This window comes from Mastomys coucha, unplaced genomic scaffold (assembly GCF_008632895.1).
Source record: "Mastomys coucha isolate ucsf_1 unplaced genomic scaffold, UCSF_Mcou_1 pScaffold5, whole genome shotgun sequence".
NCBI lineage: Eukaryota > Metazoa > Chordata > Mammalia > Rodentia > Muridae > Mastomys > Mastomys coucha.
The window spans coordinates 90,291,033-90,309,137 of NW_022196911.1; the positions used below are offsets into that span (position 1 = coordinate 90,291,033).

The 18,105-nt window shown below is 46.9% G+C and overlaps 1 protein-coding gene and 1 long non-coding RNA gene across 2 annotated transcripts in view; one reads left to right on the forward strand and one right to left on the reverse strand.

Moving 5' to 3' along the window:
• Positions 1-1,129, forward strand: part of LOC116077912 — a 6,231-nt gene extending 5,102 nt beyond the window's left edge. Inside the window, exon 2 of the long non-coding RNA XR_004113372.1 lies at positions 734-1,129. This is a non-coding gene — a long non-coding RNA (uncharacterized LOC116077912). The remainder of the gene's footprint in view (positions 1-733) is intronic.
• The window catches only part of Abcc3 (ATP binding cassette subfamily C member 3), a 50,879-nt gene extending 43,023 nt beyond the window's left edge, over positions 1-7,856 (reverse strand). The window contains exon 1 of the mRNA XM_031352772.1: positions 7,686-7,856. Coding sequence (XP_031208632.1) covers positions 7,686-7,730 — 45 coding nt within the window. The 5' untranslated portion in view covers positions 7,731-7,856. The remainder of the gene's footprint in view (positions 1-7,685) is intronic.
• Positions 7,857-18,105: the final 10,249 nt, after the last annotated feature.

The following is an 18,105-nucleotide window of genomic DNA, read 5'->3' on the forward strand; positions in this document are numbered from 1 at the left end:
ATCAAGTGGGAATTCAGGTGTAGCGATACATACCTACGACCCTAGCTCCAAACAAAACAGCCCCCCTCACATACACACAAAGATTAAGCAGAACTCAGTGGCGATGCTATATTTGATCAACCTTACCCATAGACGGGGAACCTTACCTACTTACCCTGATCTCTCTTGAATCTGGCCTCTTCTCCACCCTCTCCTCTCCTGACTGGATTATTTTCAGGGCCCTTCCTCTGGTTTCTTGCTTTTGGCTCAGACACTTGTCCCTGCATTCTCTTTCCTAGTACAGCAAGAAAAACCTATTGGAAGCCCGAGTCAGACCACATGCCCATTGCATTGCTCTGCTTTTTTTTTACCAGCGTTAAGGAAAAAGCAGGAAATGCCATACAGCCCTCAACATCATTGGCAGCTTTCTGACCTGTGTGATCCATCTTGCCTCAGTCTGTCTTAGGACCCTGGCCTGGGACCTGGTTACCTTCAGCTGTTCGTTCTTCACTTGCTTCTGAGCCCTCACTGCCCGAGTGCAGGTTGAGCTCAGATTATGCTGTCTCATCAAAGTTCATCTTGACTTCCTAATTAGAACCGTGACTGGCCTCAGGCCTCGCTGCAGGCTCGCCTTAACCCCGCAGCCATCCCTTACCCATTCTACTTTTCTCCACGGCCCTTATAGTCTTCTCTCATTTGATACAAGTGAGTCATGTTTCGGTTACAGCTTTTCTGCCTTCTCCTACTACCGTAGGTGTTCCCCGAGTCCCCGAGGACAGGTTTGCTAAAGGACAGCTTTTGTTGACCAGGATGCTCCTCATTGCCTAGAGTTTGCAGCCTGCCCACTTCAGCCAAATGACTTTGGGCCTTCCCTCAAGGGAAAACACCCAGGCAGGACTTCCAGAGCTCAGCTTCACCTTCCTACCTGCCTGCCCGTTGCTTCTGGGCACTTAGCCCAGAAGGCACATACTATCTACACACCGACTGAACAAAATACACAAACGAATGAACTAATGTGCTCTCCCGGGGCCCCAGCTTCCACAGATGAACACCAAGACAACATCATGCTGTTTCTCTGGCACTAAAGCACCATCCTCACATCCAAAGAGGCCTGGAGCCTAAGGCACTAAAGAATAAATGACAGAGAGGACAGCGTCAGTTGTGGTCATTTCCTGGATTCCCTCAGGCCGAGTGGAGGGTGGCTCCCTAAGACTCCTCTTCCATTCCAGGTCTGAAGAGCACCAGCTGGGAGGCAGCCCAGGCCCACAGCCTCGCCGTCCTGCCGTCATCTACTTGGTTTCCACAGCAACAGCAGCTTCTTTAATACTGCGATTAAACAGCTGGATGGAACCGATAAGGTGGAAGGTCAGGCACCCAGAATGGACCACAGGGCAGACGCCCCTTAATGGGCACCGAGGCTGAGGTCCCTGTAGACTCAAACCAGTGGCAGGGGGAGGGGCAAGAGGACTCCAGAGTTCTCTGACCCACTTCTGCCAGCAATCTCCCAGGCCTCAGGCTGCTGACAGGCTCTGTCTAAAGAAGATTCATTACTTCCTCAACCCAGTATGGTAGGGAGGGGAGAGCCATCTGTGCTAGACAGCTCCTAAGGTCACCGGGAAGGGACTGATTGGCAAGATCATATATCTCAACAGAAATTGGACAGAAGGGAAGCAGGCACCTTCTGATTCCCCTCCACCCGCTGATGAGCTACTAAGACAAAAACAGGAAGCCCGAGAGGTCATAGAGGGCTATGCTGGGCCAGCATAGAGCTTGAAGGCCAAACACACCTCTCACTCCTGTAAAAGACCTGGCATCCCAGGACGACTTTGGTTATTGAGTGTCGCTGTGTGCCAGGACTTCTGGGACCCATGGTTAACGTGGAACTCAAACTCTGACAATGCAATCCAAGTGCTAGGCCCCGCCCTTGGGTTAGATTCTGCCTCTCCCTAGTGCCCTGTCAACGCCAGGGTGGCATCAATGCACTCAAATCACCAGTCATCTTTGACCCACCTCCCCTCCGGCAGTTCATCCATGCACCTTGAAGCGCAGGGATTGCCTATACCAGGCGATGGACCAGCTGAGTTCGGGAAGCAAAGTGGATTAGAAACTGGACTGTCTGGTTTGGAAGAGAAATTTAATCTAGGCTTGAGGCCCCATTCCTACCCACACCCTGCCCCACAGCACAGCTCCCTGGACCAAATGAAGAAAAAATAGTTTCAGGTGGGCGAGAGGAGAGAGCACAGTAGGGTGTCTTGACCCCGAGGTAACTATGGGGGAGGGGGCAAAGGCACAGACTTTCTGTCCTTGCCTCAAAATTAGGCCATTTGTACTCCAAAGCCCTTTGGTTTGCTATTGTTTTAAGATTTGTTTTTATAATTTTTTTTCCCACATAGGTTTTCTCTGTGTAGCTCTGACTGAAACGTCATCATAGAACTCTGTAGACCAGGCTGACTTCAGAGATTGCCCTGCCTCTGCCTCCCACGTGCTGGTATTGAAGGCATGTGCCACCATCGCCTAGCCTTATTGTTATAATTTTTAATTGTGTATAGGTGTGTCTGCATACATCAGTGCACGAGACCGCAGGTACCCGAGAAGGCCAGAAGTTGGACTTCCTGGAGCTGGAGTTACAGGTGGTCATGAACTACCTAATGTGGGCTCGTCCTTTGGAAAAGCAAGAAGCATTCAGAACCACTGGGGCATCTCTCTAGCCCCTGTTTGTTTTGTGAGATGGGTCTTAACGTAGACCAGGTTGGCCTCAAAGTAAATATGTACCTGAGAAAGACCTTGAATTCCTGATCCTCCTGCCTCTGAAAGCCAAGTGCCAGGATTTATAGATGTGGTGTTTATCGTCAATGCATGCTTGGCTAGCACTCCTTTAGCTGAGCCGCATCTTTAGCCCTTTTGTTTGCTTTGAAACGAGATTTTACTATGGCCAAGGATAGCCTCAGACTGATCTTACTATGGCCAAGGATAGCCTCAGACTCATGGCAATCTTTCTGCTTCAGCTTTCTGAACACCGGAATTGCAGGTGTGGTTACAAGACCATTTGGGGGAGCAGGGTAGGGAAGTAAGCCAGTCGGTTTCACAAAGCTTCCTCTCCCAGATTACACCCCCCCACCCCGACTCACTTCCTTCCCTAAGTTTCTCCCTTTAGCTCAAGCCCAGGGAACCGGAGGAGACACTCTAGGACCACAAGGAACCAAATCTCCCACCCAGAAGTCAAGAACTCAGAGACCAAAGCTAACAAGCCTGAGGTTCGATATCTCCAGCTTTAATAAAAAGGGTTTCCCAGGCCCCTGGCCTGGCAGGGAAGATTAGGTCCCTGGAAGGAGATGGTATCTAGCAGGCTTACAATGGCCATCTTCCACCCATCTGTCTACTCAGCAGCCGTTCTGATACTAGCTTTTTTGTATGTCATTGTCTTCATGTGGGAGCCCAGATATATCAAAACTTGAACCTTGACCATTACTTGTGCCTACTTGTGTTGGGCAATGATTTAAGAGGAAGTCTTGGAATCTATTACACCTACAGCCCTAAGGTTTAGAGCACCTTATTTATAGCCCTGGACCACAAGCTCATCCTCCCAGAATCATCACCAGGCAGCTGAAGACCTGAAGCCTTCCCCCTCTCCCCTCCCCCAAACCACCTAAGCTCAGCTAGACCCAAAAAAAGGTGAGTGACTTCCTCACAGTTACTACCCAATCAATGACAGAACCAAGATGAGCCAAAGAAGGAGCCATGGACATGGGTCTTTAAGGTACCCGAGCTTAGTCCCTCCTTAGGTGGTGGCATACTTATCTTTTCCACATGGGCTTGACCCTTATGGAACTCATGAGACCAAGAGCTGCTGCTAAGTAGACTTAAGTCTAAGACAATGAAAAAGCCAGGAAATGAAGGGTACGGGAATCAGGGAAGAGGAACTGGAGAATCTCCATCAGCCAAAACGTCCCTCATCCCTAACTCACAGAATCTGGAGAGAGGACCACCTGCTCTCTCCTTGCTTGGGTTTTCTTCACACAAGGTGATTCAAGTCAGGTACTTGCTCATCTCTAGTGCCAGCCCACCCACTACTTTTTAGGCAGTCTTGATAATTCTGTATACATGCAAAGTGAGCCTCTGGATTTCTATGCTTCCCGAGGGCCTGGGATCAAAGTTATTTATGCAAACAGACTAGACTTTTTGAGAACAAACAGTCCAGGCCTCTCTATGCACTCCCTTCACCCCAGTGAGGTCTATCTAACCTGTCTCAAAACAAACAGTGATCCTCTGGGGCACTGGCAGCCAATCCGAACAGAGATAAACCCCAGCCTCCTCTGCCCTTGACCTTTTGCAATTTTTTCTCCAATTTCTTCTCTCTCCAATTTTTTGATGTGTTTGTTTGGTTTTTGTTTGTTTTTGTTTTTGTTTTTTTCAGACAGGGTGTCTCTGTGTAACTCTGTCGGGCCTGGAAACCACTCCGTAAATCAGGCTGGCCTTGAACTCACAGAGATTCATCTGCCTCTGCCTCCAGAGTGCTAGGATTAAAGGCATGTGCTACCACCACCACCACCAGGCTTTGTTTTTGAGGTGGGCTCTCAGGTAAACCAGGCTGACCTCAAATCTGCTGCATAGCTAGGGGCTATCCTGTTCTGATTCTCCTGCCTCCACCTCCCAAGTATGGTATCATAAGCATGTGCTACCATGTCCTGTTTGTTCTTTGAGACGGAGTCTTCCTCTGGCTTTCCTCTTTTGGAACTTATTTCCACACAAATTTAAGGTATACTCTGAGATGTTGATAATATGCCCAAAGAGATGGGGACAGGGAGAGTGGAGACATGTTGTGGCACCTAGCATGTAGTACATGTGAACTTACAGGTGTAGGTGTGTCTACAGGATCGTAGGTCCCCAGATTCCTACCCCTAGGGGGAATGAGGCTGAATCTGAAGCAGACATTAGCTTCCTGCTCTCCAGAAAACAGCCGGAACCAGAACCTCTGTCCCAGTAGCCCGCCAGCCCTTTTCTCACAGGACCATGGCTTTAACATGCATTCTGATCTCATTCCTTGCTGGCTTCCCACCAGTCAATAGGATTATCCGGGCCTGCCAACAGAGCTTCTTGCTTCTCAACTTAATTTCACATCCTCTATTTCATTTGATCTCCATAAAAATCTTGCAAGGTAAGCAGCAGGTGGCTCATTTCCTCATCTCTGATGAGGTGGAGAAAGAAAGGCCATCAGAAGCTAGGGAAAGTCTAGGTAAACAAGTGGCCCAGTCCCTTTTCTTCTCTTCGGGTTTTTTCCTGGCTACTCCCAGTTACTTCTCACCACAGCTCCTAAAGGTTCAAGGGTATAGCTGATCCAAATGAGATGCAAAGTAGCACACACACACACACAATGAGTAACCCAGAAAGTCAGCCTTTTGAGTAACTGAGCTCCAGCCTCCTAGCCAGAGACCCTTCTGCATCTTAGCTCTGCAACACCCCCCAGGGCTGAACTATGAGAAGCTCCCTGATTTCTCATACCCCTAGATAAAGCCACCGACAAGTGCAGACAGGAATGGTCTTCAGAAGCCAAGATCACCTGGAAGATGGAGGACGCATTCAGTCTGGAATGGGCAGAGGTGTAGTCGGATCCCTGTCCTTGAAGACACTTAAGCAGAGAGACCGACACTGCACGCCCCCCCCCCCCCAAAGGGTCACAGTAGAGATGAGATCCAACCCACATGGCCTCATGCACAGTATTATGTTCCAGGGCCAGCAGGCCTGAGGCTCAAAAGTGCAGCCAGGCAGTGGGAAGGTTGGCACTGTGACACAGGCATCTTGCCTCTTAGCCCAGTCCTCTGGAACAACACAGTGATCTTGCCACAGCTATACCAGCCGGGTGTCCATTTCTCCCTAAGTCTCTACCTTGAAAGGCTGAATTAGCTAAGCCCCTGTGCTGCATGTCTCTGAGCTTGGGACAGGAGGGAATCCCGAGGTTCCTACCTCTACCCTCTGGGGAGCAATGCCTTGGGAAGTTCTAATTACTCATGGCTTCCTCGCAGCCTAGGGACCAGGAAGGTTGCACCTGAAGCTTGGCACACCCTTCCTCCTGATTGTCAACCTTTTTTTTTTTTTTTTTGCCTAGTCACTGTGATCATTACCATGCTGTAGTCACACCTGGCAAGTCCAAGTGAGCAGAGAAAGGATAAGCTAGCGTATCTATCCCCTCTGGACTTTAGAGAAGGGTGGCGGCTCCAGTCTAGTTGATGGGGGAGCTCTTTGTGGTTTGAGCTAGAACCAGTTAGTGACCCAAAGAAAAAGGGTGGTCTCCAAAGGCACTTTTAAGTTTTTTTTTTTTTTTTTTTGGTTTGGAGATAAAGTCTCATGTGTCTCAGGCTGGCCTTGGCACTTGTCCTGTTAACCAAAGATAACCTGGAATTTCTGGTTCTACTTTCAGCTCCCGAGTACTGGATGACAGGCTGTGCAGCCACATCCAGCGTCTTGACATTGGAAGGGAGGAAGAGAGGAGGACTTAGGACCTTTCACTTCTCCCAAGTCCACGTAACACTTTATGCCCAGCCCAGTCCGCAGTACCTTAAATGATAACACTAGAGTATGGCTCTTGGCTTTTACATGCATCTCTGTTCACACACAGGTACATAGCACACATCTGTGCAAACCAGCTCACCCTCACCCCTGCACACGCATACCTGCACACACCAGATGCACATACAGAAATACTCGTAATGGAAGAAACTACAGACTGGGATTCGGATTCTAGATTTGAAACCAGCAGCCGCTGGGTAATCAGAAAGTAGCTGCCTGTGAAGTCCGCCTGTGAAGTCTGCCTGCGAAACTGAGATTGTAGCTCCAGTTGCCTGGCCTAGTGGAGGAGCAAGTGCTGAGGCTGCACACACTTCAGACTGATACACAGATTTGATGAGAGCCACAGAAAGTTACCTTTGCGCTCGTGCACGTGCACACATCCACACATACCGTACCCACACGGTACTGAGTTTTGAGCCCAGAGTGCCCTGCATGCCAGGCAAGCGCCACGCCCCTGAGCATAACCCCAGCACAAATAGCCTGCTTTAACTTACTTTATTATTATCTGGTTTCATGGAATTGGGTGCTTTGGCACAAGTCCCTTCCTCTCTGGACCTTCATTTCCCCTATCTATCAAAGGAAAGGTTTAGGCTAGGAGACCTCAGTCCTCTCTCCCAAAACAGGGCCTGGAAGGTCTAGCTGTGCAGAGCAGGGCTCTGGATGTCCTAGGGTATAGGGAAAGAAGACTGGATGAACAAACAAGCCACAGTTAGTGGGTTGGGTCGGGTGCTGGGGGTTTTCATTCATTAGGGATGCAAGCAAAATGCAAAGTGTTCCTTTTATACCCTGGGATCAACCAGAGAGACTCACACAGGCAAGTGCCCTGTGCTTCCCTATTCTTGGCGCCCTACAACTACAGGTTCCAGGAGCCTCCTTTCTGCCTAGCTTTTCCACGTGGTAGGTCAAGGCACGGCAGCATCGTGGCTATCTATACACCCTTCTGCGCCCATTCTTCCCGCTTTGGAGCCTAGACCCTCCCAGGGATGACTATGCACATCCGCCTTCCCAGGGCATCAGCTGCTGCTCCCGCACTCCACTCCGGTGGTGCCTCCTCCGGAAGGCTTTGTTGGGGCGGGAGACCAGACTTCCCACGGTTGACGCCTACTTCCTCCGTAGCACCGATCCCAAAAGACGCTTCTTACCCAGAACTTGGAGCCCAGCTCCCCGGAGCCGCACAGGCGGTCCATGTGGCTCTGGTGCACCGCGGGTCTTGGGATCTCAGTTCAGCTCAGCCGGAGCAGAACTGCCCCGGAACCGCCTCTGACTCCCAGCTCCATCGGCACTCCTCCCCGCCCCGCCCTCAGGCCCTCTGGGTCAAGTTCTCCCAGTCCCCAGCGATTGCAACACAACCTCGGTAAAACTGCTGATACCTAAAGGAACTGTAAGAATGGGACTGTAGAGAAAGGAGGGGTAGTTGACTGTACTGGTCCCTGAGCTCCTTAGACCCCGAAGCTGATGGACCTGGGAATGAGTCTCACTGTAAAAGAAGTCCTTTATAAAGATAGGGTCATTTCTGGCTTTATAAATAAGTTGGAGATCATCGTCTATAGTATGTGAAGTGCTTATGAGCCCAGTCTCTCTCTTCATACATTACCAGCACATTTATGTGATGTATCTATGTGCATGGGTAAAGCAGGACAGTGAGGCATGAAGTTGGTCCCAGTACCAAATAGATGGGTGTGTGACTTTCCTATGGTCCCCTTAAGTAGCTGCCTTCTCAGGTTCTGTGGCTCCCGAGTCTTGCCCAGGGCACGTCTCTTCACCACTTTTGCACTGGTGACATATGAATAATCATAATAGAATCCTTCACACTGAATTTTCTGAGGATTTGACAGAAAACTATATAACGCATATGTGTTGCATGTAGATACCCAACCTATGTTTAATTCCCATGAGGCCCCGGGAAGAGCCCTCACTAGCACCTTTATCCCTTGTTGTTGCTGTTATGTTTGTTTGTTTGTTTGAGACAGGGTATCTCTGTGTAGCCTTGTCTACCCTGGAACTCACTCTGTAGACCAAGCTGGTCTGGATCTCAGAGACCTGCCTGCCTGTGTCTCCCAAGTGCTGGGATTAAAGGCATGCACCACCACCACCACCCGGCTAGCACCCATGTCTTAATGCTGAACCTCCACATTGTCTATAAAATGGCCTTCCCAGGGTGGTTATGTTGGGTTCCCCTCCATCTCTTTCTTCCCTAATAAGATCCCAACTCACCACCCCTTTCTGGAGTGAGCAGAAATTTTCTTGGTCTAATTTACCCCTGTGTCTACCTGCAAGCTCTTGGGGATTTCTCTCTCTCTCTCTCTCTCTCTCTCTCTCTCTCTCTCTCTCTCTCTCTCTCTCTCTCTGTGTGTGTGTGTGTGTGTGTGTATTTGGTTGGCACTTGTTTCCCAGTCAGGACAGGGTCTTTCTAGCCTTCTGGGTTCAGTGTAGGCATTGAAGGGATCCAGCAGGACAGTACAGACCATCCCCTACTCCTCTGGGCAGGCAGGAAATACTGGAAGCCAGAATAGGGATGAGCTAGTGTGTGTGTGTGGGAGGGTGTGTGTGTGGCAGTTAGCCTTGGGACCTGTGTGAATTCTCTGCTCTCTGCCCCTTTCTCCTTTTCTTCCCCATCCTGTCTTCTTCCGACCTCTGTCCAGAAGACTTCATGGAGCTTTCATATCTTGTCAGCCTGCCTTTCGTGACACTGATGTGTGAAGACTCTGGAAGGTCCTTAAGGCAACCACCACCGAGTCACGCCTACCTCCCCTCCTAGCCTCAGGCAGTAACTACAGTACCCTATGTAACCTTGGCAGGTTCCTCACGTCTTTGGGGCCAGTTTCATGGACCATGGAAGCCCCTTCCCTACCTTGTGGTCTAGGCATCTGAGATCAAAGCATCCGGGAACCAGCCTCTGAGCCTTCTGCTAACCTTGAACATGACTTTCCCAGCATCCCCGCCTGGCATTTAGCTACTGGCTTCCTCTTAGAGTCAGCCATGGATAAACCCAGCAGTGTGATTCTAAGCTTGGGGAGACTAAGGGACTTTCCTCTGGAACCCTTTAGGAAGAAGAGCCCCCCCACCCCCGAACCCCAGTTGGCCCTTCTCGTTTCCTAGGACCCTCCAGCTCAAGGTCAGCATGGCATTCTCTGGTTAGGCTTCCGATTTGAGGGCAAGAATCTAGGTTCAGCACTGGAGTAAAGCACCATCCTCCATGGCATCAGTCTTTCTGTCCTTTCTGCCTTCCATGATCTCTCCATACAAGGTGGGAGTGCACCCCTAATTGGCCTCTTAGGGGATGTGGTCTTGTTTGTTTGTTTTTGTTTTGTTTTTCAAGACAGGGTTTCTCTGTATAGCCCTGGCTGTCCTGGAACTCACTCTGTAGACCAGGCTGGCCTCAAACTCAGAAATCCGCCTGCGTCTGCCTCCCAAGTGCTGGGATTAAAGGCGTGCGCCACCACTGCCTGGCAATTGTGGTCTTTTTTCCACAAGCCTTTGGAAATAAGGCTTTGGTCCTTGAAGAATAAGCATAGTGTGCTGGGGTTGGTCTTGTGTGTTGTGCATTCAGGTGCTGAGTTCTGTACCCCAAGATCGGGTTACAGTTCAGACATAGGTATTATAATGACCAATCTGCTATAAAGAATGCCTCCTGATTCTCTCTGATTGGCGAATAAAAAGCTTAAACCTATGATTGGCAGAGGAGATAGAAAGGCAGAACTTGCAATCGAGGGAAGGGTCTCAGGGACCAAGGGAAAGAAAGAAAGGAGAAGGAGAAGGAGGTTGAGTGAGGCAGGATGGACCATGAGGATGGACCATGAACACGTGATCAAGAGAAGTTAGCCCTGAGGACAGACAGCTATAGCAGAAAGAGCCCAGGTGGGACATATTGGCAAGTGACTCAGGCACATGACTGTGAAATAACAAAACAGCATAGAGGGTTAAAATATACAACTAACTCTAGTCCCAGCAACTTGTTAATAAAATCACCAGGTCGTTTGTGTCATTTACTTGGGAGCTAAATGGTCTAAGTGAGCATAGAAATGCCCTGCATATAACTGGGAGTAAAAGGGGGTGTAGAACTAAAATTACTACTATAATATTACTAATAATCATAAAATTACTATTATAATAGTGTTTGTAGGACACCATTGTTTTTGTTGTTGTTGTTTTGTTTTTCCAATTTATTTATTTATACACTGTTGCTGTCTTCAGACAGACCAGAAGAGGGCATCAGATCCTATTGCAGATGGTTGTGAGCCACCATGTGGTTGCTGGGAATTGAACTCAGGACCTCTGGAAGAGCAATCAGTGATCTTAACCTCTGAGCCATCTCTCCAGCCCGGACATTGTTTTGATTGTTTGTCTCACCCAAGCAAGAGATCTCAGCCCTTGGGACTTTCCACAGTTTGCCCAGAGCCTCAGAGCTCCATCTGGTACAGGTGCCAGGAGCCCTCTTCTGTATGCAGCTTCCACACACAGCTACTCCAGGCAAGTCCCTGGACTGAATGTATTTCCTGGACCCTTGGCTATTGTACCCCTGCCTCTAGCCCACCTCCCAAGCTTCCTGGCAGACCCTCTCCTAACTTCCCTAACCCTCTGCATCCGCCAAACTCTGTTTATCCTTCAAGATATCTGTCAGTACTGGGCATGGTAGTGCATAACTGTAATCTCAGCATTTCGGAGATGGAGGTAAAAGATCACAAGTTCAAGGCCAGCCTTAGCCACCCAGTGAATGTGAGGCTAGTCTAAGCTATATGAGACCCTGTCCAAATCAAAAAGTCTCTTCCCTATATCACAACCCCTGCTTCCCCAGAGGTCTGTGAACATTAAGTATAGGGATTAATTTTTTTTTTTTTTTTTTTTTTTTTGGTTTTTTAAGACAGGGTTTCTGTCCTGGAACTCACTCTGTAGACCAGGCTGGCCTTGAACTCAGAAATCCGCCCGCCTCTGCCTCCCAAGTGCCATGATTAAAGGTGTGCACCACTACCGCCCAGCTAAATTTTTTTTAATTAATTTATTTATTTTTATTTATATGAGTGTACTGTAGCTGTTTTCAGACACACCAGAAGAGAGCATCGGATCCCATTGCAGATAGTTGTAAGCCACCATGTGGTTGCTAGGAATTGAACTTGGGACCTCTGGAAGAGCAGTCAGTGGTCTTAACTGCTGTGCCATCTTTCCAGCCCCCGACTAAAACTTTTTTAAACATAGCATTCTTCATTACCCAGGGCAGTGCTTGGCTGAGTCCTCAGGGAGTGTTTGTCGACTGACCAACCGGTTACTCTCCTGAGAGACCAGTTCCTGGTACATTCCTTCAGTTCCAGTGGTTCTGTGGAAAAACTGGGAAAGGCAGGAAGAGCATTTCAAGCAGGATGCAAATGAGCAAGGCCACTACTGGATTTGAAATTCAATTGACTTTGTCAGGCTGTTCTCTTTTAGTAGTAGCAGCTCATGGTCTGACTTTAACACGCACACTAGGATCTAGAGAGGTCCTGTTGGAGAAAACACTGATGTGGAGCCTGGGCTCTGATTAACGGGGTGGGAGGGTCTGACTAATTGGGGAGGGGGAACATCCAGTGACTGGTTGGATTCTTGAGGGAGTTTATATAAAGCCACTAGTGTTTGCAGAATCTCTTGCTTCTTAAGATGTTTATCTGCAGTTTGGGGAGGGACATCTAGAGGAATAATTGAAAAATTTTAAAGCTAATTGCTTGAGCAAGTTGTTTCTGAGCAGCCAATCCCCTTGTCCCTACCTTCTTGCTTATGTATTTGATTTTTGGTAATACATAGCCTTGTCCAGTTATGTATTTGATTTTTGGTAATACATAGCCTTGTCCAGTTACGGCTTGTCCTTGGCGATTATAGAGAATGCCATGAGATAGGTGAATTTTCAAAAGTTATTAAAAAGAGAGAAGTTTTAGCTATATAAGCGGGACCCTTGTTTGTATTTGTTTTGGGATGCCCATTACAGAGAGGGTAGTTAACAAGTGTCTACAGACAGCTTGAGCAGACTCGTGTGTTTGAGAGGTAGCAAGGACAATGCCTGAAAAAGCATCAGTGTAAATATGGACAATTTTTCCAATGAACAGAGAAATTTATATGAATTATACCCATTTGCCAAAGATCATTAGGTCGAAGATCCCAGGGGTTGACTGCTCTCGGCTGGGGGATGGAAGGACCTAACAATTGATAGGAGGCTTTGGTAGAGCTAAATGCTGATAACAAGAAGTCTGAGGTATGAGCCAAGGTGGCTTTCTGATGGCTAAAGAAATTCCATTTTATGCTAGGCATCCACCTTGGTACCCACTAGATGTTTGCCTCTGACTCCGGTCCCTGCAGGATAAGTTTCCAGTAGTCCTAACTCATCAGTGGCTCAGGCCCAGAAATGTACGGCCGTAACCATCTACTTGTTATGATATGACTAACTGCTTTTTGGCGTGTGTAACTTGTTTACACAGACACGAGGATTACTGTGGGTCACTTTGACCACTCAACAGAGCAGACCGCTTTTTGCTTGCTTGTGTAGATACTAAAGGTCTTGTGGTTTTTGCCTTTAAAAATACTTCCCTGCTGGGTGGTGGTATGCATGCCTTTAATCTTAGCACTCAAGAGGCAGATGCTGGCAGATCTCTGAGTTCAAGGCCAGCCTAGTCTACTGAGCGAGTTCCAGGACAGCCAAAGTTACAAAGAGAAACCTAGTTTCACACACACACACACACACACACACACACACACACACACACACACACAAATAAATAAATAAATAAATATTAAAAAATAGCAAGATGGTGGTGGCACATACCTTTCATCCCAGCACTTGGGAGGCAGAAGCAGGTGGATCCCTGTGGGTGGATCTCTGTAAGTTTGAGGCCAGCCTGGTCTACAGAATGGGTTCCAGGATAGCCTAAAGCTACGCACAGAGAAACCCTGTCCTGGAAAACTCAACCAAAAACCAAAACAATACAAAACAAAACAAAACAAAATAGCCAACCAACCAAAAAACCAAAAAGAAAACACCCCCCCCCCAAACAAACAAACAAAAAACCAAAAACCTTTCCTTCACAACATGCCTGCTATTTGGCTTTAAGGCTGCCATCCTGCTAGTAACTAATCAATAACTCCTTTAATTATATTGGATCAAGTCTATGGTCTTTTCCGAGGGGTCACGACCTCCATAATAGCCAGAAGTAAGAGTGGGATGGCTTGAGCCAAAGTGAGAATCAGTCCATAGTTGGAATCACTGAGCAGGGATTTGAAGGCAGAAAGGGCAGGAAAAGTTCTGCCAATAGGGGTGGGGTGGGGCTGTGCTGGGAGGGTGACAAAAGAGCCAGCATCATCACACTACAGGATGGCTCCTTTGCCCGATTTATTGGCTCCATCTGAGAAATGACCAATGCATCAGAAATAGGATGTGTACTTGTGGGAGAACAGGCTTGTAATGTAATTCCACAGAGACTTCATAGGAGGGAGGTGAAATAATTATTTGTGTACCCCCTCACCTTCCCAAAATCAGTAAAAACTATTTCTCATTTTTCTGGGATCTGCTAGAGAAAGTTGAACTTGTCTTGAGTTATAGAAGGATAAAGAATATCAGAGTTGGGGCTGGAGAGATGGCTCTGCAGTTAAGAGCACTGACTGATCTTCCTAAAGGTCCTGAGTTCAATTCCCAGCAACCACATGGGCTCTTACAACCATCTGTAATGGGATCCGATGCCCTCTTCCAGTGTGTCTAAAGAGAGTGACAGTGTACTCACATACATAAAATCAATAAATAAATGAATAAATAATCTTAAAAAAGAGAAAAATAACATCGGGGTCTTGTCAAGTGAGTCAGGAGCTTCTGGTTCTGCCTCGTTGAGTAAGAGTGATTGTGTTGTTGAGATTTTTTTTATTTGTTTGTTTGTTTGTTTTTATGTTGAGCAAATATTTTTGGAGTTTAAAAAAAAAAAAACGTTTTGGTTAGGTGTCTGGGGAAGAAACAAGCTGGGTGTGGTGCTGCACACCTTTAATCCCAGCACTTGGGAGGCAGAGGCAGGTGGATTTCTGAATTCACAGCCAGCCTGGTCTACAGAGTGAGTTCCAGGACAGCCAGGGCTACACAGAGAAATCCTGTCTTGGAAAAAAAAAATAATAACATTGTAGTTTGAGGGACCATGGTAGAAGAAGGAACTTCTGGCTTCAGAACACCAAAGGGATGGCAGTGGGCATTAACAGCACAGAGATCACGTAAAAGCCTCCATTTCCCAGACTTCTGGGAAATACAGAAGATGGGAGTAATCCAGGCCCTAAAAGATGATTCTGTGCTGTCAGCTTCAAGTGTTCTTGAATTAGCTGATACAAATATTTAAGTCTGCCTCCTTCAGTGGGTCACTGATTTACAAAAAATGGGGGGACCTTTTTATCCAAGAAAGTCTGAGTAGGTGTTTTTTAAGTGGCCTTTAGGAAAAAAAGAATGTCCAGGTATAGAGTTGTTTCAACCCCAGGAAGACAGGAGGTCTTGCCCCCAAAGGGAAGAAGGTTAAGGGTGGCAAGGTGCATTTGCATTCAGGGAGGCAGCACATAAGGCCTCTACACATGGTAGGTGATAACTTTTGCCACCATCCCATGGATGTCTGCATCTGGAGACTTAAGCATAATTCGAGGGACAGGATTGTTTAGCTAAGGTAGAAACATGAGCTCCTGTGTCGACCATGGCAGTTATGGGGATCTGATTAACGAAAACCGTAATATAAGGTCTATCAAGAGACATCAGCTGAGTCCAGTATGCATCGAAGGAATCAAATCTCTAATTTTGCAGTAATCATCATGAGCGTGGGGATAAGGTATAATAATCAATTGCTCTGATTGAGTTAATGCTGGCTAGCATTTCTTGGAGCAGCTGGGAATGAACCATAGTATGAATCTGTCCTGTATAACTTGAATCAGCAACAGCTGGGCAAACAAAAACACTTCCTATCATTCGATTTGTTTTACCTAAAATTTAAGCCAAATCATTTTGTAGGAAGGAATTCCCATAAGTCTGTGGGGCGCCTTGTTGCTTTTCCTATTACACCTAATTCTATACCTTTAACTAAAGATAAATCTAATGTAGAATTACTTTTAATACTGGTGAGTAATTCTCTTATAGTCTTGGGGCTAGGGATGGAGCCAGAGAGAGTGTTTCAAGAGGCCTAAGACAGGCAGTGGTTACAGCTGGCTGTGCTCCTGGCATCTGGGAGACAGTGCAGGGGAAGAGACTCTGGACTTCAAACTCAGGGTGCAGGAGGGCTGGTTTATGTCTTTAATATGATAACTGCCCTTGGTATTCATTTTTCCATTTCCAAAATTGGATCACCTTCTTTATCAAATTTAGAATGATATTGATTAGCCTAGAGAAAATTCTCATTGTACTTTGGACATATTTTAAAGGTGGGTTACCAGGCTGCGACTTTTAATTTTTTTTTGATTTATTTATTATTATATGTAAGTGCACTGTAGCTGTCTTTAGACACACCAGAAGAGGGCATCAGATCTCATTATGGATGGTTGTAAGCCACCATGTGGTGGCTGGGATTTGAACTCAGGACCTTTGGAAGAGCAGTCAGTGTTCTTAACTGCTGAGTCATATCTCTAGTCCAGGCGGAGACTTATTTATATCTGTTTATCTACATTGTTTTTGCAAATGGCCTTTTTTTTTTTTTAAATTACATGTTTAAAGCATGCAGGTGGTTGCAGGGCTGCTTCTAGAACTTGGACTTTGTGCTCCTTGGCATGCATTAACCACATCAGCATGCTGACTTAGCCAGGGTTACTATTCCAGTGATGAAATGCCATGACCAAAACCAGCTTGGGAGAGAAATGGTTTATTTAACTTACACTTCCACATCACTATTTGTCATAGAAGAAAGTTAGGATAAGAACTTAAATGGGGGGCTGGTGAGATGGCTCAGTGGGTAAGAGCACTGACTGTTCTTCAGAAGGTCATGAGTTCAAATCCCAGCAACCACATGGTGGCTCACAACCACCCATAATGAGATCTGACGCCCTCTTCTGGTGCGTCTGAAGACAGCTACAGTGTACTTATATATAATAAATAATAAATAAATCTTTAAAAAAAAAAAAAAAGAACTTAAATGGGATAGAAACCTGGAGGGCGGGAGTTGATCCAGAGGTCATGGGAGAGTGCTGCTTACTGCCTTGCTCCTTAGGACTCCTTTCTTAGTAGAATCCAGGACACCAGCCCAGGGTGTAGCTCCACCCATAATGGCTGGCACCTCCCCCATCAGTCACTGATTGAGAAACAGGCTAGGCGACAGTCCAATCATATGGAGACATTTTCTCAGTTGAGCCTCCTTCCTCTCTGATGCCTGTAGCTAGTGTCAAACTTACATAAAACTTGCCAGGACAAGCACTGACTGCAGCTCCTATGGAATGAAGGAGTTTTTGTTTTTTGTTTTTTGGTTTTTGGTTTTTTTTTTGCGGTCAGAATTTGCATTTTCATAAATTAATGAAAGAGATACGATGTGAACATCGTATTTATCATCTGCCGCTCTATAGCTTGTTGTAGATGAGGCTCATATCATGGCTCTGTAGGCTTTTGTCCAGTAGTGGAAAAAGATTCCAAAGGAGTGTTATGATCAGAGAACTTACTCCAAGCCCTTGCAGTGGCCTTACTGCTCTGGTTATTAACCACAATTTTGGCAGAGTTGCAGAGCTACAGTTTCAAAGTTTCCTTCCTTGAATCTGATCACTCAATCCTAAGTAATATTCCGAGGGTTGCTGCCTTTGACTGTCGGCAGCAGCAGGCCAGCATGTACCCGCCTATCCCTGGAACTATAAACTACATTGAGCAGTGTTAAGTATTGTTTTCATAAGAGCTTCCCAGCCGAAAGGTGATATTTCATAATATTTGCTAAAACATCTATTTATTCACTGGGGAAATGGCCTTGTCCTCCCCCATTCTCTTTATGCTTTTTTTTTTTTTTTTTAATCTTTGAACAGGAAAACAAGAACCCTTCATGACTGGGAATTGTCTTCTCTAAAGATAGTATATGAGGTTAAAAAATTCCCCTGTTTGAGAAGCCGCTTCAGGACATTTTTGGAAGTCATTTTGTGGATACGGATTACCAACTGGCAGAAAATTAGGCTGAGGGAATGCAAGAATTTTAGAGGGTAATGATTTTCCCAGAAGTTCCCCCTCTTTTCTGTGGGTAATACTTTACAGCTCACCTAATTTGGTTCCAAAGACTTAGGGGCTTTCACTGAACCTGCTCTCTGCACAGCACAGACGTCCACCAACCCCGCCCTGCCTGCCCCGCCCAAGTCTCTATCAGGATACCAGGGGCAACACTTCTGAAGAATGCTTCAAAGCTCATGCATTTGTTCTAAAGACACCCTAGCTCTGATTCTTACAAGCAGCGTCATTAATTACTGTGCATGAGCTCAAAATTCAGGGGACAGAGAGTTCCCCAGAGTGAAAGCAAACGCTCTCCCCAGACTCAATCAGGCTGGCAAAAAGGAGCCCGATTTACTCGGCAGCCATCGGAAAGGCCCGGTGCTTGCTGCTCACTTACCAACTCAAGTCCCTGAGTGGCTGCGACT